Source organism: Desmodus rotundus, chromosome 6 (assembly GCF_022682495.2).
Source record: "Desmodus rotundus isolate HL8 chromosome 6, HLdesRot8A.1, whole genome shotgun sequence".
NCBI lineage: Eukaryota > Metazoa > Chordata > Mammalia > Chiroptera > Phyllostomidae > Desmodus > Desmodus rotundus.
This window is the reverse complement of record NC_071392.1, coordinates 39163342-39182227: the sequence shown is the minus strand read 5'-3', so window position 1 is coordinate 39182227 and position 18886 is coordinate 39163342. Positions and strand designations below refer to the sequence as shown.

The 18886-nt window shown below is 35.1% G+C and overlaps 1 protein-coding gene across 6 annotated transcripts in view; it reads right to left on the bottom strand.

Annotated features, from left to right (window-relative positions):
• Positions 1-18886, bottom strand: part of PCLO (piccolo presynaptic cytomatrix protein) — a 353234-nt gene that overhangs the window by 34622 nt on the left and 299726 nt on the right. For all 6 annotated transcript variants that reach the window (XM_053926477.2, XM_053926478.2, XM_053926480.2 and 3 more), the window contains 2 exons: positions 11779-11920; positions 5934-6007 (listed from right to left, as the gene is read on the bottom strand). In XM_053926477.2, the coding sequence (XP_053782452.1) occupies positions 5934-6007; positions 11779-11920 (216 nt within the window). The remainder of the gene's footprint in view (positions 1-5933; positions 6008-11778; positions 11921-18886) is intronic.

Here is an 18886-nt window from a genome sequence, read left to right as displayed (position 1 = left end):
AAAATCCATCTATGGTTTCTAATTGCTTATCTACAGCATAAAGACAGCGCCTGGCATTTCATAAATTATCCGAACCATGATGACCTTTCAAGACCTGCCTCACTCTAGCACAGAACTCTGCTGTAATCATGCAGAGGTGCCACAGGTTCACTAATAAATAATACATACTCCCTCAAGTTCCTAAGGCTTTCAACTTGAAGTCCTCCCTTATTGAAAACTTCACCACCCTCCTTCAGGCAGACTACTTACTACTTTTGTTTCAAGAACAACCTAAAAACTATTCCCTACCAGGTAGTGTTTCTTCATCCAGTCTCCCTCAGGGGCCTTAATATTCAAGGTACATTCATTCACCTCTGTGATAACTCATCCCAATTGCTCATGAACCCAGGACACCCCGGTCCTTTCTGCTGGAGACTCAGCATTCATCATCCTCTATAGATCCAGCTGGGCTTTTGTGAAAAAAGAAGCACAACTAATAAAAATACAGTTATTATATTTTAAAGTAGACTCTGTAGTTTTTATTTGAAGCAAGTGTCCTCTGTCTGAGTTCAGTTTCAGGGTGGTAACGTCCTTAGTGAGCTGTATATCAACATAGAGGATTAACATACAGGATTAACAACTTTTCAAGATATGGCATGTATATTCAAAGGATCTTAAGTTTTAAGACTATATCTCAATATTTTTATGTAAATATTAACTTGAATTTCACAACTGTATGACCAGGCTTGATTTATTCTTCAGTCTTTATGGGTCTTGATTTCTTGATTCAAAAAATATTTGAGTGACATTTGGTCCCTCTGTGCTAGACCCTGGGAACATTGTAAACATTATGATATGTATTCTAGAGGCTGTGAGGATTGGGGCCACTACATATTTAAAGATGCCAGCAGAGGGCTTAGCAAGTAAATGGCAGTGTAATGTTGTTGTGGTTATTTTAAGGAGGGTATGTTGACTTTTTCGAGAAGATGAGTCATATATATTTAGTAGAATGAATTTATATATATACATATATATAATTTATACAGTAGCAACAATTCATAATAAAATCTGCAAGGTAATGACCTGCAGCTGCTACTCAGTATTCTATAACACCAATGGCAGCTGTCTGGGCTTCAGAGGGCACTGTGAATTACAGAAATCACGCTGGTGTGCTATTTCATGGGTAAGTCTGCATCTATTTTGGATGATAAGTCTAAAATTGCATCTGCCTGGCGCAGAAAAATACTCAAATGCAAAACATGACTTGAGTAGATAGCAATTCTTTTTTAAAATAAAATATTCAAACAAGTGAATGTTTTTTTTCCTACCATTTTTATTGCTGCAAAGCAGATAGAATATATTATTTTAGGGACTAGTCAGCAAACACTTAATAAAGAAGCACAGCTAATGCATTTGCCTCAGAGTATATTATCTCACGTCTGTGTTACTTCTCTGTCCAACCGGTTCCTTCAGGAAAAGCGCTACTCGGTTGAGCAAGGTTTTGTGAAATGTGCTGAATTTTGTTTTGTCATCTCCAATAAAACTGGACTTAGACAATTTTTAATTTAAATATTAACTCCTTGAAAGGTCAATCTTGACATCAGTGAAATTAAGAGAATTAAAAAAACCCAAAATAATAAAAGGAGAAGTGATATCTAGAAGGCAAAAAAAAGATATCACATATTAAATATGAAAATAGTTTAGTTAGAAATAGAGCGTGGAGAAATGGGAATGTCTGGAAGGTGACGTGAATTTTTCTTTAAGAATAAGAGTGGAACTAGGGTCTGAGTTGTGGGAACTTTACCAGGAACTCATGCAGAGCAAGGACTGTGTCCCGTCCGCATTGCTTCCCCATCTTATCCCAGGGCCATTAACAACGGGTGGTCAGTACGTGTTTGCTGAGTGACTTATTGGATGCCTTAAAAACAGTTGTTATTATGTTCTAATTGAGGGTCTCCAGAGTAACCACTCTGTTTTTACTCTTAGAGGGTTAATTTGTAAAAACCTAGCTGGACAGGAAAAGAAAAATTAAATGAGTATTTTACATAGAGCACATGGATATGCCAATCTACAACTCCTTAGAGAGATACCCATTACTTACTCCTTCCCTTTTTCCTACATAAAAAAAAAATACTTCAAGAAAATAATTTAAAAACATCTTTCTGTATGTGTTTACCAAAACAGGATAAGGTAGAGGACTCCAATACTGAGGTCTAGATTTTTATTAGTTGAAGGCAGAAAGTCATTTCTGTTCTACACGGGTTTCATAGACTGTAAAATGTCTTCCTTCACCTAAAAAGGACTCATATTAATCACTGTTAGAGCTATATGTATAATATATTTATATAAAATAGACATGAAATGCAAGTTAAATGAGATTTTTTGATTAAGATTTCCATTACTTCAATATAAATTGTTATGATTTGAAAAAAAAACTTCCAGGAAGATGCTGAATCAAATCAGTATCTCTGCCCTCCCCCCCTGGTTAACATTATTGGTGAGGTGCTTTCACACGCTGAATTATTTGAAAACATTGCAAGTAGAGTTTAGCATATTTCTGTAATGGTAGAGGTTTATTTGTTTGTGGCCCATTGAAAATGGAAATTGAGTGATTAAATTCAAGCTTCCAAAGATACTTAAGAAAATAAATGATCTATTAGGGTTTTTTTGTTTTTAAATGAATGCAACTGGGCAAATTAAGCCTCATACAAAGTTATGATTTTGATGTCTGATGCTAACTCTTGTGAACACCTGGTTTAGGAAATTAAGTGAGTCAAGCCAACCACTATATATTATTTGCCCACTAGCAACAAGTAACACTATTAAATACCCCTAATAAAAATGTAGAAAGGAAGCATATTGTCTGCCTTGTGGGTATTAGAGGTTTTTAACTAAATTAGGAAAACACAATTGGAAAGTCTAATTGATTTGACCTAAATCTTTAAGAGAAGTGGTCTTGTATAGCTCTCCCAACAAGTACATATTTTATCAATTTTAAGCAATTTTACTTTTTTGGATGGGATCCAAATGGCTTTACCTTAAATCCACTTCTAATTTAATAATAGCTACAACTGAAAGGTTGTTAATCATGTGCCAAATGTACAGATTAAGTTCACTTCATATTTTGCACTTACTTAAATTGTGGAAGTTAAACTTTTCATTAGTAGAGATAGTCCACAAGAGTATTATTATTTTCCACTATAACTTAACATCAAAACCCTAGAACCTGAGATTGAGCTCACATTCTGACCCCCTGAATTAATCTCATACTGGGATTAGGATTTATGACTCATCACTATGGAGAAGATGTAACATTATTAGACAAAATGACTGAGTGGAAAACATTATAGATTAAAAAAAATCAGAATACTGAGTAAGTAGACTAGCTCAATAAGTAGAATAATAACGTGGCTATTTAGCATTAAAATTTTTCATTTACACATTCAACACAAAATTTCAACCCTGTACAGTATGATTTTCTGTATTCTATACACTCTAATTCCAAAACAAAAATAAAAATTTATGAAAGCAACTGTATAAAGGTGGTTACATCAAACCTATGATATACTTTTGATTTAAAGTATGCTATCCTAGAGCATATTTTGTAGATAAATTTCCCTTAGAATAGACCAAGGTATTCATAAAATAAAGTGCTTATATGAATATTATAAAAGACTCAAGGTAAAGAGGAACATTGCAAGACCTACAATTTTAAGAAAACTGTACTAATCCACAAAGAGACTTTTTTTCCCTCATACCCTGAAGAAGAATTAAAAGGAGGGTAAATCCACTCAGGAAAATATATGATATCTAAAAACAAATCAAACAACTCTGTTTTGTTTGTTTTTATTTTCCCATGTTTTCCCATGAATTGACTGTTTATATTGACTAACAACAAAAGGAAGTTTATTTATAAACTTTAAATGAAAAGAAATGGGAAATTAAATAGCTAAATCTTTGACAAACGGCTCACGAATTGCTTCTCTGTACACTTGAATTCTAGAATCATACAAAATCAAAGGCTATTACTTTTTTGTATATTATATTACTCAATACTTATTCACTCACTCATTCTTGAAGTTAACTCTTAGAGGCAAGGCTTTCTGCTAAATGCCGAGAAACCATAGCTCTGGTCTGAGAGTTGTTCAGATTTATGGAGGAGACAGGTAGAGAAATAGGTAAATTTAAATCAAGGAACAATGATAAAATATGGAAATTATGGTGTAAGTATGCATTAATTTTGTGAGTGGCAGAAGCACACAGGAAGAGGAGGCAAAATGGGGACGAAGACGAATTAAGTTCAGGGCACAAGAAGTTGGATGTAGCTATGGGATCTCCATGCACAATATTGTGCCGCCCTTTAGCTCGTGCACCTTCAGATGCATTCTAGGTCTCTCTCCTGCCCTCTTCTCGGTGTAGCTGCTCCCTAGGCTGTTTCCTTGTCAGTTGACTTCCTGCGGGATTTGATCAGACACTGCAGAGGCTGGAGACTGGGAGGAAGGGAGACACTAGGATATTTCTCCCCAACCTGTCTGTCTCAAAATCTCTCTCTAGTGTTTGCTGTGTTGCTTCCCTGTTTCCCTCTCCCAGAAAGACAGATTTTTCTTGGTTGCAGCAATCCCCGGCTTTCAGACTACAGAGACAGCAGCTTCTTTCTGCTACCTTACTGTACATCCTGCTTCATTTTTAGTCTCTTCTGTGAGTGATGGTAATTGCCATGTGTAAATTTACTTTAAATATTCAGAGTGGTTTCCATAGATTTTGGAAGGTAGATTTGGGACCAATCAACAAGCATTGATGAATTCGTGCAGAGAGGTTGGGTAAATGGATTGGAGGATTGAGGATGGAACCCTGGGAAATATGGCAACAGAGAGAGGAAGCACAGTCTTTGAATAAATCCCCCCCAAAATTTTTTAGTATAACCAGAAAAAAATATGATATCTACTTAGTTCCATGAGGCACCTTAGGCATCCCTTGGACCCAGCACTTGTCAGGTGAGGTTTCTGAAGACACAGAGATCAGGCCACCAGTTCCGTACCAGGACCAGATGTGAAACCCAAATTTGGGTTTCCCATTTCCCTGTCTAGTGTCCTTGTGATCCTGTGCCTTTAATATTTTTTTTAAAATAGCATGCAATTTGGCATTATTTTCCTGGGTTCACTTGCTCTTATCTTGTATGTTTACACTTCCATTTCTTTTTATGTAATACAAGCATGTGGTATTATTTATCTACATAAGTAGTTTTCAGAAATATATGACATAATACATTTTGGAAGTACTTAGAATAGTGTAAAATAATAAGTACAGTTAAAATTATTGAGAGGTTGGTACAGTTCATTTGGCATAACAGTGCTACTGGGAATTATCACATTATTACGAAGATAAGCCCGTTGTTGTGCGCCTTGCAGATACCGGTTATGTGTTTGCTAAAGTTAAGGATTTTGGTCTTGCATTTGTAATAACCTTACCATTTGTTTAGTGCAGACAAATTTAGTTTCAAATTAGGTTTTCTCTTTAGAAGCTAGTTCAATAATTCTTTTTTGTAAAATGATTTTTACACCATTAGTTTCATCTTAGCTCTGTAATATAGAGCTAAGAATTTCTATTGACTTAAATGACCTTTCATTATTTATTTTTATTAGCATGATATTTTAAATGAAAAAAGCTTTAAAATTTGAAGGAGATATTTTTTTCCTGAGAGTCTTCACTCTGTCATCATTATCCTTCTTCCTTCTCTTCTAAAGTTCTCGCACCCAAATACTGGAATGTTAAATCACGAGTGAGGAAATTGGAAAATTATTCAATGAAGTTATAAAATCACTGTAATTTAAGTGAATTATTTCACAGTGCTTTTGCCATTAGTACTTAAAAATTAACCATCATAAAAAAATCAAAACACTTCTAGGGTAGCATATAGATTCAACCAAAATCTAGGACCATAGATTTCACCTTACCTTCTGTGTCTGCCAGTCCCACTGCTACTCCTGGTTGTTTCATAGGCTCTTGCCCGTTCTGCCCCATCTTCCCTCTGTACATAAAGAAAACCAAAGATTGTACTAGTTTTGGTTATGCTCTCCTAAGTGCAAGTGAGGAGGCCAAGACTGCAAAAATAGAATGACATTATATATTCAGATCTGCAGTAAGTTACTCGAATGGCAAACATAAACACAATAAATTGCTCTACATAACGGTAATTTTATTTTTTTACCCCTCCCCATATACATAATGGTAATTTTAAAATGGAAACTCGTTTATTATTCCTACAAAGTCCAAACTAATACCCCCAAATTCAGTCTCTTATTTGTTGATTGATTTATTAAAGATCAGAGTAGCATGAAATTATCAATGGTTTAGAGTTTGGGGGTGGTTATTTTCCCATTTTAAATTCAAAAATGAGAAGGGTTTTTTATACTTTTACTCTTAGTTATGATGAGTTGTCTAGATCTGTTGGTGAGAAGGAAAATTCTGAATTAATAACATAAAATAATACTGTAATAACACAGGTTTTTATTTCACTTACTGGCTTCCTTTCAGATTCTGCCTGTGTTTTCAGCTGTGTGGAGCATACCGGCTTTTGCAGTAGGGCTGCTTGGTCAGGCTGCTTCGGCTTTGCTGTTTCATGCTATGTGTTATCTAAGCAAATCTACGTAATCGGGTGCAGACTATTTCTTGTCTTGTAGTATAAGGACAGTAACATTAGCAACCTTCTGGTTTTGAGCAAACTCCATGGAAAGATGTCTATAAAAAGTACTGAACCCTGTGCTTGAAATACCATAAAGTTCAATAAATATAAAGTATTAATAGTAGGCACGCACATAACTGCCTTAGAATTCAGCCAGAGCCTGCTACTTCCTTTTAGTTTCAGACTCAAACTTGTTCGAAAGCCAACTAGATAATTTATAATACTCCGAGCACTGTGGGTTCAGAATATTGATAATGTAACAGCCAAAAGACTGTAGGCCATTTCTCTCTCTTTACTCAGAAGAAAGCTACATAGCATAAAAATATTTTGGAATTGCCTTCTATGGATGTATATAAGATATTCTAAAAACTGAAATAAAAATGCATGTTAAAAAGGGTGCTTGAACAAAAGAATGTCTTGATACTGTGCTTTCTAGACAATAAATCTAACATAGCAGGAGTTAGTAACAGTTCTTACTTTCACAAAAATATTTGGTTTGCTGAACCCACTGAAAATGTAGCCATACTTATTTCTTAAGAACCTAATTATACCATATCACCCAAAGCAATCTACATATTTAATGCAGTCCCTATCAAAATATCAATGGTATTCTTCACAGAACTAAAACAAGTAAGCTTAAAATCTATATGGAACTACAAAAGACTCCAAGTAGCCAAAACAATATTGACAAAAGAAGAATAAAGTGAGAGATATGCTACCTGATATCAAACAATATTGATGGTTGCCAAACTGGGGGAGGGTAGGGGGTGAGTAAAAAAGATGAAGGGATTAAGAAGTATAAATTTCCAGTTGTAAAAATATCCACAGGGGTGTAATGCACAGCATAGGGAACATAGTTAATAATATTGTAATAACTCTATCTGGTGCCCGGTGGGTCCTAGATTTATCAGGGTGATCACTCCATAAGATATGTAAGTGTTTAATCACTATGTTGTACACCTGAAACTAATACAATATTGTATGTTAATTATAATTCAAAACAAATATTTAAAAATAATCTAATTATATTTTACTTGAAAACTGCTCGAAAGATCCTTTTATCATTCAAAACATTGTTCTGCATACGATAAAGAGGAACAGATGCAATTCAGAAATTATTTTATCTTGAAAGCCATCAAATTGTTTCATTTTGACAATTCTAGTCAAAGGCTCAGACACAAATTTTTATTGTGATTATGTGAAACAAAATGCATGCAAAATATTAGAAATTATATATGCATACATACATTTATTTTGGTATATGGTGTAAGAAAGTGGTCAGTCCAATTTCAGTTTTTGCTTGTATCTCTCCAGTATGGGCAATACCACACTAAAGAGACTGTATTTACCCCATTGTATGTCCTTGCGCTCTTTGTCATAGATTAATTGACCACGTAAGTGAAGCTTTCTGGGTTCTCTATTCTATTACATTGATCTATCTATCTGTTTTTATGCCAGTTCCACACTGTTTTGATTAGTGTAGATATATAGTCATGTTTTTGTATGTACAGGGTGGGGCAAAAGTAGGTTTACAGTTATTCATATGGACAATGACACAATAATTATTAATAATACAAGAATAAACTGTGTTTTGCATACTCATGACTGCAAACCTACTTTTGTCCCACTTCGTATTCACATGCAGGCTACATATATACACATATGCATTTATATACACACATACACATATGTATTATAGATACACACATATACAGAACATAGCCTATATATACACACAGATATTCATATGTATATACATAGATATACATATGTGTATGTAGATATACTCTATGAATATATACAAAAATTATTACAAATCTACAATAATAAAACACAATGGGGTAAATGCAGTCTCTTTAAAAAGCAGGGTTGGCAAAACTGGACAGATACTGCAAAAAATGGAATTGGAACACTTTTTTCACACCATGTACCAAAATAAACCCAAAAAAGATTAAAGATTTCAATGAAATTATAAAACTTACAGAAGAAAATGCGGTAAACTCTTTGACATCACTCTTAGTGATAACCTTTCTAGGTGTAGCTCCAAGAGCAAGGGAAACAAAAGAAAAAATAAACAAATAGGACTACATTCAACTAAAAAGTTTTTGCACAGCGAAGTAAAACATCAACAAGACAAAAGACAATCTAATGGGAGAACATATTTGCAGATGATACTTCTGATAAGTGGTTAATATAAAAAATATGTAAGAACTCATATAACTTAACACCAAAATGAAAACAATCCAATTAAAAATGGGCAAGAGGACAAAGAGATTGCCAACAGACATAAAACATTCTCAACATCACTAAGTATCAGGGAAATTCAAATTAAAACCAGAGTGAGATGCCACACCATCCCTGTCAGAGCGGCTGTCACCAGTGAATACACAGATAACAAGTGCTGGCGTATGCGGAGAAAAGGGACCCTCAGACCCCTTGGTGGGATTGTAAATTACTGCAGACTATGGAAAACAGGACCGAGATCCCTCAGAAAATTAAAAATACAGCTAACATACCATGTAGAAATTTCACTTCTGGGTATTTATGTGAAGAAAACAAAAACACTAAATTGAAAAATATGTAAGGGGGAACTCCCCCCCTAAAAGAAGAGAATTATCTTCTGGAGGGTGGGACCTTTCTAGTACAGGCTTTCCCTGCTAGGTGATGGTTCTGGAAACCCATCTGAATCAGTGTACTAGTTGGAGTTTTTGTGAGAGGCTGCATTCGGCTTCAGTGACTTTTTTTAAAGACTCAACGTGTGTGCCCATTTCATGCAGGGTGATTTACGAGCGCACCTGCCCACACCATATTGAGTGCTGAGCAGTTTTTGACCAAAAATGGCACGACGCCCATGCCCCACCCCCCCTATTCATCCCATAGCCCTCCAAACACCCTTTTTGTTTCCCTGGATGACATGCAGCCATTACTTCTAATGAAAACTGATTTTAACATTAGGTACTTAGCCAAAATGTGTATTAGGTGCATTTCCATGATTGTATAGAAAATTTTTGCAGCATTATGAAGCTAAATGAAGTAAAAAAAAATACCTGTGAGTTGTGTGAAGGATGCAATTTTTCTGAACTCTCAATAAATAATCTTCAGCTTGGAACATTCTCACTATACAGTTTATAATTTATCTTCATTACTCACTCACCAAATAGTTACTGAGCACTTAGGTTGGCCCAGGCAACAATTGTGTTAGACACAAGGGGGTATATAAAAACACTACTAAATTCTGCCTTTACATATGTATCCCCTATACTGTTGTACAAAAAAGAACTTTTTGGTTGTGCTCATATGGCAGAACAAGAGCCTCCTAGGCAGTTTTTGAAAGGCTTTGATTTAGAAGCAAAATAGGAAAATGGGGAAGAAATCAAAACTGGAATCTGGTAAAAATACGTAATCTATTTCTACTTCAGATATTCGGTATTAAGGAAATGATACAGTTTACTTTCCAAAAGTGTAACTGCGTCATCAGTGGTAAATCAGTATTTTGAAAGGCAAGGATAAATGGCAAAGTTGTTGCGGGATGTACCATGCAAAACCTTCTGAATTCATATGATATTTGCAATTTACAGAGAGAAATTTAATGAATTTGTTAAAATTCTCTTCAAACTGGATCACCAGGGGCTGAGAACCAATGAGGTCAGACTTCTTTTAGAAATTATTTTCAATAAAAAAGAATTAAATATAAATAATTTTATTGATCCATGGCTTAAGTCTTAAAAAATAAAAGACAGAGATGTGATCCAACAATTGCTCAATTTGCGTAGGAAAAATATAACTTGAAAATCACAAAATAAGCACATTTTCGAAGTACAGATACATTCCCCCATTATTTTGCTTTCTGTAAATTGAGCCGTTATCTAATATGAGTAGTATTCTGGAGATCAAAATGAAAGTTTATGTAAAAAAAACCCTTGACATTAGAACAATAAGAAATAGAAATTCCACTCCCAGGAAAGTTTCACTCAACTTTGGAGAAAATAAAACAGACCTTCCAACAGGGCTCCAGACCAGGGGTCTGCAAGGTCTTTCTATAAAGGGACAGAGAGCCAACGGTGTGAATGGTCTCCTTTGAAGGGTCTCAGTTACAACGACTCACAAATGTCCCCGTAGTGTGAAGTGGCATTAGCAACACATAAAAGAATGGGTGTGGCTGGCTTCCAACAAAACTTAATTTATGACCCTGAAATTTCAGTTATATATGATTTACATGTGTCATGAAGTGCTATTCTGTTTTTTTTAACATGTAAAAATTCAAAAGCCATTTTTAACTCACAGATCTTACAAAACCAGATGGCAGGCTGGATTCACCCTGGCCTAGATTCTGGATCTGCATGGACTAGTGGCGTTTTTGAAAACCCAGAAAATTAGTACTGGGGAGGAGAAGGGAAGGTTTAAATGTTTCAATTTTTGTATTGGAACAGACATAATATATCTTGGATGCTGCTGAATTGTGCCACCAACATGACTAAACCCCACATTTTAGCATACTCTAAATGACAAACCAGTTTTAATTTGATTTCCAATATGATTTTTTTGAGGCTTCCCTTATTATAAATGAACTTTATTCCAAGAGTATCTACTCAGGGACCTATGTACTACATGATATTTGTTCTAGAGAACATGAAAACACCCAAAACCTTCGATGTGACTTGTAGTGAGATTCATGGTTGAAAGAGGTGTGTGAGGGGTCCAGTGTGTTATCTGCTTCAAATATGATATGTGAATTCTTAAAGGATGTTTAAATCTCTCCTGATTCACAGTAAATTAATCTATGTTTATCTCAAGTAACAATAATGTTTATGTTTGGTCATTATGTGATTAAAGTGCAACTCAGCCGTGGCTAATCAGATTTTTTATCAGTTTTTCTATTAAATACAAATTGCACTAATTAAGTAATGCTGGTAGTGACCAGCATTCATCCTTAGAATTAACTAAATTAATCCAGTCTTTCCTGAATAGTCTATTATTTATGTAAGCATGAACGGGGGAAGCGCTTCAGGGACAATGACTCAGAATTGGATAATTATCCGGTTATTTCCTCTTCAATGTTAAGGAGAGCTTACTCATGATGCTGTTAGCTTTGTAGTGAGAAAAAAAGAACCACTTACATCCTTGGAATAGGAAATAGATTAGTCTCCCCTGCAGTGCTGCTGCTTCCTTCACTGTCCACGCTATACCCACTGCCAAAGCTGCTGCCCGAGGAGCCGGTGGACACGGAGCTTTCTGCAGGCCGGTGATTGGTAGGCTTTGCTGCATGGTGTGGGAAGAGTCAACACCACAGTCAATCAGTGATGCTCCCAGTGACCTCCAAATGCATAATTATGCATTTTCTTCATCTACACGTATAAAGAAACAGCTCTAGCAAGAACTCCACATTTCTTAACCTGCCTTTCATTTTGTTTTTCTTAAGGGATAATGCACAGTGGCAATGCCAGCATACAGAATTGCTTTATTGGACATAAAGGGAAAAATAATCACCTTTAGGGATAAGCCATCATATTTTTAGACTGAGTTAAACAGTATATAACTATTCTACTATTATTATTTGTGGTTTAATCGTACAGTATTGCAATATGATATGGCAAGCAAATACGAATTTTGGCTATTTCATGGAGAAAGGAATTTAGAGAGTTGGGTAGATAAAAAGAGCAGGCTAAGGAAAGGTTGCTTAATTATTTCCATGTTAATAACTAATAATCTATTTTTATCTTGAGACATGAAGATGCAAAATAGAACAAATAATTTCAAGAAGTGATTGAAAATTCTGTGCTGGTTTTTATGTAGCTCTATCAACTATCTCCAGCAGGTTATTCAATTTGAAGATATTTGTTTCCTTTACGTATTTCTTAGTTTGTGACCAGCACTTATTTAAAAAATTTCATGAGTTTGATATTTTTTTTGGATGTAAGAATCCATGTTCCCATAGAAACATAATACTTTTGTGCTGTAAATTATGCAGTAGGAGTATAGTACTAATGTTATTAATAATGGAGTTCTAGATTAGAGGAGATTTGGGGAAACTTTTGATGTAAAAAAAGAAGAGAAGGTAAGTGTTCCCTCTCATTTTTGCGGAGAGAAGATTCTCCAGGCAAATTTTGAAATTGTTATTTATCCTCTTCTATCTGGTCAGAGTTGGAGAGCATGAGCTTTGATCTTACTGATGTGGTTTTGAATCCCAATGCATTTTGTAGGAAACCTAACAAGTCTCAGTTTCCTCCTTTGGACATAATGGGGTCAGTAATGCCCATCTCATAAGCTGGTGCCTACGAGGAGTAAGAGAAAGCAAGAGCCTGGTGACTTACTCTTCGTCACTGTGCCATCCCCCAAGCTCTCATCAATGGCTGTTCCCTACTGTCCTTGAGGGTACGTAGTCCCTGAGAGTAAATTTGTCCGGGTTCTCTTCTAATCCTGGACTGTTCTAGGCTACTATGCTAAGGGTCTCTCTTTCATGGATACATCTCTGTTCAATCAAAAGTTTTGTAAGCAGTTGGGATAGATTCATACTACTGGATGAATAGTTGCTAATTTTTTTAATGATCCTAAGATATTGACATAATTCTTAAGGAACTATATACAAGCACAATGACTTTGATGTGGTGGAATTTCAATGTAATTACTATAACCAAATGACGTGAAAATACGGAGATGAGACCATGTAGGGGTGGGGACCATCCTCAGGGAGAAACCAGGATTGAGTCTTGCAAAAGTTTTAGCTTTTTCCTCATTTCAGGACAACATATTCTCTGAAGCTACCAGAAAATTTTATATCTCTTCCAATGATAGTAGAATCACTTTCTCAGAATAGGGGGAAAATAGAAGTATTTATTAGTCAATGACCTATCAGGTGTCTGTAACCGACAATAGCTATTTAGAAAAAGGCTCGAATCCTGTTTAGCCAGTGACAAATCAATTATTAGTAACCCAGAGGACCAGATTTGCAGGAACAGAATGTTTGTTTAACATTTTCTTCAATATATTTAGAAGAAACCCAAATAATGTATTAGATGTTAAAGAAAAGAATTCTTCAAAAAATAAGTTAAAAATGGAAAGATATTGACTGATATAAAATTATTAACATTTATAAACTATTAATTAACCACATAGTAAGTCAGATTAGTCAACTGAAGTAAACGCAGGAAAGCTGTCACATACTTTGATTGTCATATAATCCAACCAACAAGATTTTAAATAATTTTTAGTATGATATTTAATAAAAAAACTTTAATTTCATTGACTGGAAAATCACAATATACTATTTTCAAAGGAAAACCTTAATTAATAAACAGTATTTGTAAATCAATGTATTTTTACTCAATTAAAACAATTTTCACCCCCAAAACAATCTTATATCAAAATACCTACATTATAGAAAGAATGTCTTATTTACATTTAAAAATATTAAATCTTTCTTTTTGGATCTTTGATTTTACCTGATATAATTTCTAGTTCTATTCCCCTTCTGGGAAATTTGAGATGTGTACAGAATGCAAAACAATATAGGAAAAAAGAAAGAAGGTTAGAAATATAGGGTCCGGCAGAAGTGAGGCTTGCTTGAGTGTGGTCCGTAGGGAACGTGAATGTCTCACACGAGATGGACAACGATTTGAACATTTCACCTTCAATGTCATAAGGTGTGCTTGAGTGTGATATTGTCATGTTACAGAATTGCATGCTTATGATTTTATAACAGAAGATTTTGCATTTAAAAAAGGGGCGGTATTTGTGCTGGACCCTGTATATTTAAGGAAAGACAGTTCTTTCATCTTATTTAGATGATTAGAAATCTCCTTTGGAAAGACTGTGCAAGTGCCGTCCATTTAAATGCAAACCAATGGCATTTTATAAGAATATAAAAAGAAAGAAAACTAAATCTATGGAACATTTACAGGTATTGGAATAAGTCTAATCTACCTAGCATCTTTGCAAACAAAATTACATGTAAGGTTGAGTCTAAAGAAATTTTGGGTAGTTAAAAGTTAGATAACTAATTTAAATAAATGTGGATGTTTGGCATTATCTTAACATCTGGTGCTTGATTGAATTTTTAATTCTTCATCTGGCATGTAAATGTAAGGTAGAATTAGATAGCCTGACATTCAGTTAGTTTTTGAAAATAAATTCAATTAAAATGCAGAATGGACTTCCACTTTTTACCAGGCGGTATCTATGATAGCATAAGCAGTCAGTCAAACTCTTTCGTTTGCTTCTAAAAGTCCCTTATCATCTGTTCCTCTCCGAATGTATCTCCCATCCCCAGTTCTCCTTCGTACACTTTACCTGGAAGTCCACTCAGACCATTCAGCCTGACTCCCTTGGCTCTGGTTTCCTTTTACCTGAACTTGACTGAGACTATTCTTTCCAATTTTGTTGTGCTTCCTCTGTGCCTGTCACTTTTTCATATTGAAATTACACGTATCAGTAGAGGCCCAGCTCAGACCAGCAACGGCCCGCCAATCAGAAGTGGACTCTCCTGTACCTGGGCTCTCAGAGCACAGGGCCATGCATCTTTTCTTGACAATTACTACTTTCATCTTTGATTGTAGTTATATTCATGCCACTGTTCAAAGAACAGCCTGTGTTTTCTCCAGCACAGCCTTCTTAAAAGCTTATCCTGGGACTATGCTACAGCAATATTTAATAAAATAATAATAATACATTAATAATTGTTCCCTTAACCAATTAATGCCTCTAAATGACTTAGAAATATTTCATGTTATCCAGCTGTGTGTTTTATAGACATTATCAATTTGCCGCCAACGGCAACTTTAGCCTGTCATACTATATAGGAAAATGTGATACGCATTCAAATAGATGTTTTGTTTTCCCAACCCCCACAAAAGTGGTGATTGCAAGAAATATTTAATGATAATACACTAAACACGAGAGAGCATAGCTTTGTCAACTTAAAAAAGGTTCACAACAGACCATGGATATTATACATAAATATTTAGAGTGGAATGACAATAGAAAATGACATACAGAGTAACATTCCACGGGACCCCCAGAAGGTGTTATTATAGACAGCAGCACTTGTGTTAATTCCACATCTTGTCTTTGTGTTTCCACATTCTGAAGAAGATATTTTAAAACATTAAGACTAAATATGACTCTCCATAGTTTTTGGATTTCAAAATTAACAATTTAAAAGCATTTTACCTCTGCTTAACTCTTCCAACTCTTCATCAGAGTTCCAGAAATCATGGGCCTATCATGCATGGACACATCACGTGTCTGTGTATCACACATGAGGAATGCGTGTTTTACAGAAGGATCGAGGGTTGTTGAACAATAGGACATTTCTGGAGACTACTTTTTCATAGGTACTTTCTTCGTGAATTCTTGTTTCCTTGTGAATTCAAGTAAATAAAGATGTGATAGAACGAGCATGCTCCAGTAGAGAGGCCCCTGGTCCTAGAGGAGTAAATCCTAGGGTGCTGAATCGTTTCTGTGACTCAGTTACTGATGGGGCATCTCAGGTAAACAAATTTCATCTTCAGTGAGGCAATTTAATCTGCTTTAAATTATTTTTCCACCTCTTCATTTTCTTCCAATGATAGATGGTTAGACATCATTCTGTTGTATCACTCCACTGTGGCCAATCTTAATTAAACTATAGTGTCTCTTTGGCTGCACATCTGTCTTCAATTAGTTTGCAGTGTCTTTTTCCCCCACCCCGGCCACTACGATGGTACTTAAAAATGCAGAACTATCACTGTACCTACCACACGATGGCAGCGCTGTGCTCAAAATCCGCAGATCAGAATTGAAGACAATTTTACTATGTGGAGCCATGGAAATTAAAAGCTGGTAAGGACTTAGAGATAACCTGCTCCTGAGCCATGTTTTCGCCTATAGAAAAACTATGCCCTAGAAAGATTAAGTGACTCGTTTCAGTTCGCTCACTAACTAAGGAGAGAAAGAGAATCCAAACTAGAAAACCCCACCCACTTTTCCATCACACCCAATTATGTCAGACAAAGATTCCGAGGTCTCTGCCTCCCTCAGAATTCATGCTAGGAAAGTATAAAACCCTGCTGCCTGTGATGTTCTTTCATTGGTTCTATATCGTTTGATTCCACTCAGAACTATTGCCAAACATTTCAAGAGTAATTTATAATGCAGGTTGCCTGCAATTTCCCGATCACTTGGTTGATACAATATTAATATTATACTCATGAATACATTCTATAGGATTTAAGGTCAGCTACTTGAAATTAAAATAACTTAACAATTATTTTGTTTATTCCAATTGTTCAATGATGGAACTGAAATAACCATCTGGCTATTATAGAATTTATGTATTTAGAGCACATATTTCTTTTTCTTGGCCATCTTTAACTGTGCTGGTGGTGACTCTGGTGACCGCCTCTATCTCCTCACTGCCACTGCCTGTCTTTCTGCCTCTGTGTCCATCTGCTGGCGTCCTGCTGTCTCTGTTACTGAAGAGACTGCAGTCTCATCTCACTTGTTGATTTGAGTGTGTCCCTGAAAATGAGTTCTAAGTTCCATCGTTAACAGCATTATTTGGTAGGTTTTTCCTTTAAATTATGTCCAATAACTTTTTAAATATGTCCTATTGATGATCAAGGGTATTAACTTAAGAAGAGATGTGCATCTTACAAGAATTTTAGAAGTTTACTATATTTTTCTAACTTTACTTCAGCATATTCATTATGCATTTTGGAAGATTTAAAAGAAATCAGATATCAGAAAAAAATGGCAGAGGTAGGAGTGTTCACGTACTCCCAAATTACAAATTTTCAGAGATAAAAATATTGAAAATAGGCAACTCTGCCTTCTACATCAATCATCTGTAAACTTTGGTATGTTGGGGGTGGCGGACGAAGAAAGTTGAAATATTTTGTAGAAGTTTTCGCATACTCCCAAAATACAAGTTTTCACAGATAAAAATATTTAAAATAAACAACTCTTGACTTCTAGATCAGTCTTCTGCAAACTTTGGTATGTGGGGGTGGCAGACAAAGGAAGTTGAAATATTTTTTTATTTGAAAAATTATTGGTTAAGAAAACCAAAGATATTAAAAACATAACAAACCATGAGAAATGGAATGTGAAGTATCTTTTTCCTTAAAAAAATCAGAATGTTTGTGTCAACACATCCCCTATTCACATAGTAGCACTGTTCAGAGAGGGAGATGGAGATGTGGTCCCTCTATTTCTATGCTCCAGGAAAGATGGCGAAGCTCTCAATCACATTCACACTCTTCCCTCTCCATCTGCACTGAGTTTATGACCAAATTGTTCATGACCGCCAACGATCAATTTAATGATCAGTTTTTACCTAATGCTATCAGTAATTTCCACGTATCCCACATGCTCACTATTCACTCGTTCTCTGTCTTTGTAGATAACAGGTCCAATGATCACGTGGGGAACAGAAGTAATAGCATGCAACTTCAATACAACAGGTGTTTGGAAACGAGAGTGAAGTTAGCTTCATTAATAACATGGAGGACTGGGATTTTTCTTACGTAAATATATGTGATGGCTCAGTATACTACAGTCCTTGCATTTATGCTATAAAGTTGCCTTTTAGCTGTCTCTTCCTTGTTAAAAGTGTTTTTGGTTCTGAAATGGTTTGGAAGAAGTCATTTAAAGTAAATACAGCTTAAGTGGGATCAAAATTTCACAGGAAATAATGGAAAAAATGGTTAAGACATTATCATAAATAAAAAAATAAGGTGAGTTCATTTTATCTTTCATAAATTTAGGTTAAACTCTAGCACCATCAAAATAAATAGAAGTAACAAAGATTATTCATCAAGTACCAAGTTTTGGTACTTGTGCTGAAAGACGCAAGCATAACTGTAACACAATAAAGATTTTTATCTTCAAAAAACTAATAATGAATAATGTCTGAAATAAAAAACACTCAAGATCTACATCGTATTCAAGGGCAACTATTAATTTGTCAATATTCATTTCATTTTCCTTTGAAGCAGAACTACCCTCTGTCTTGCAGTCAGTTTACTTGCAAAACACGCAGAATTATCTGAGTAATTACGAAAATAGATTTGCAAAATGCTCCTGCATCACTCTAAAATGATGACTCAGGTCATGACTACTTCAATAACAAGGGTATTGTCCTTAAATGGAAATCAAATAGTTTGATTTATATAAAAATACTGCTCAAAGAAAATGTATTTCCAGTATAAATAAATACAATTAGTAACAGCAGACTGATTTATATGGCGA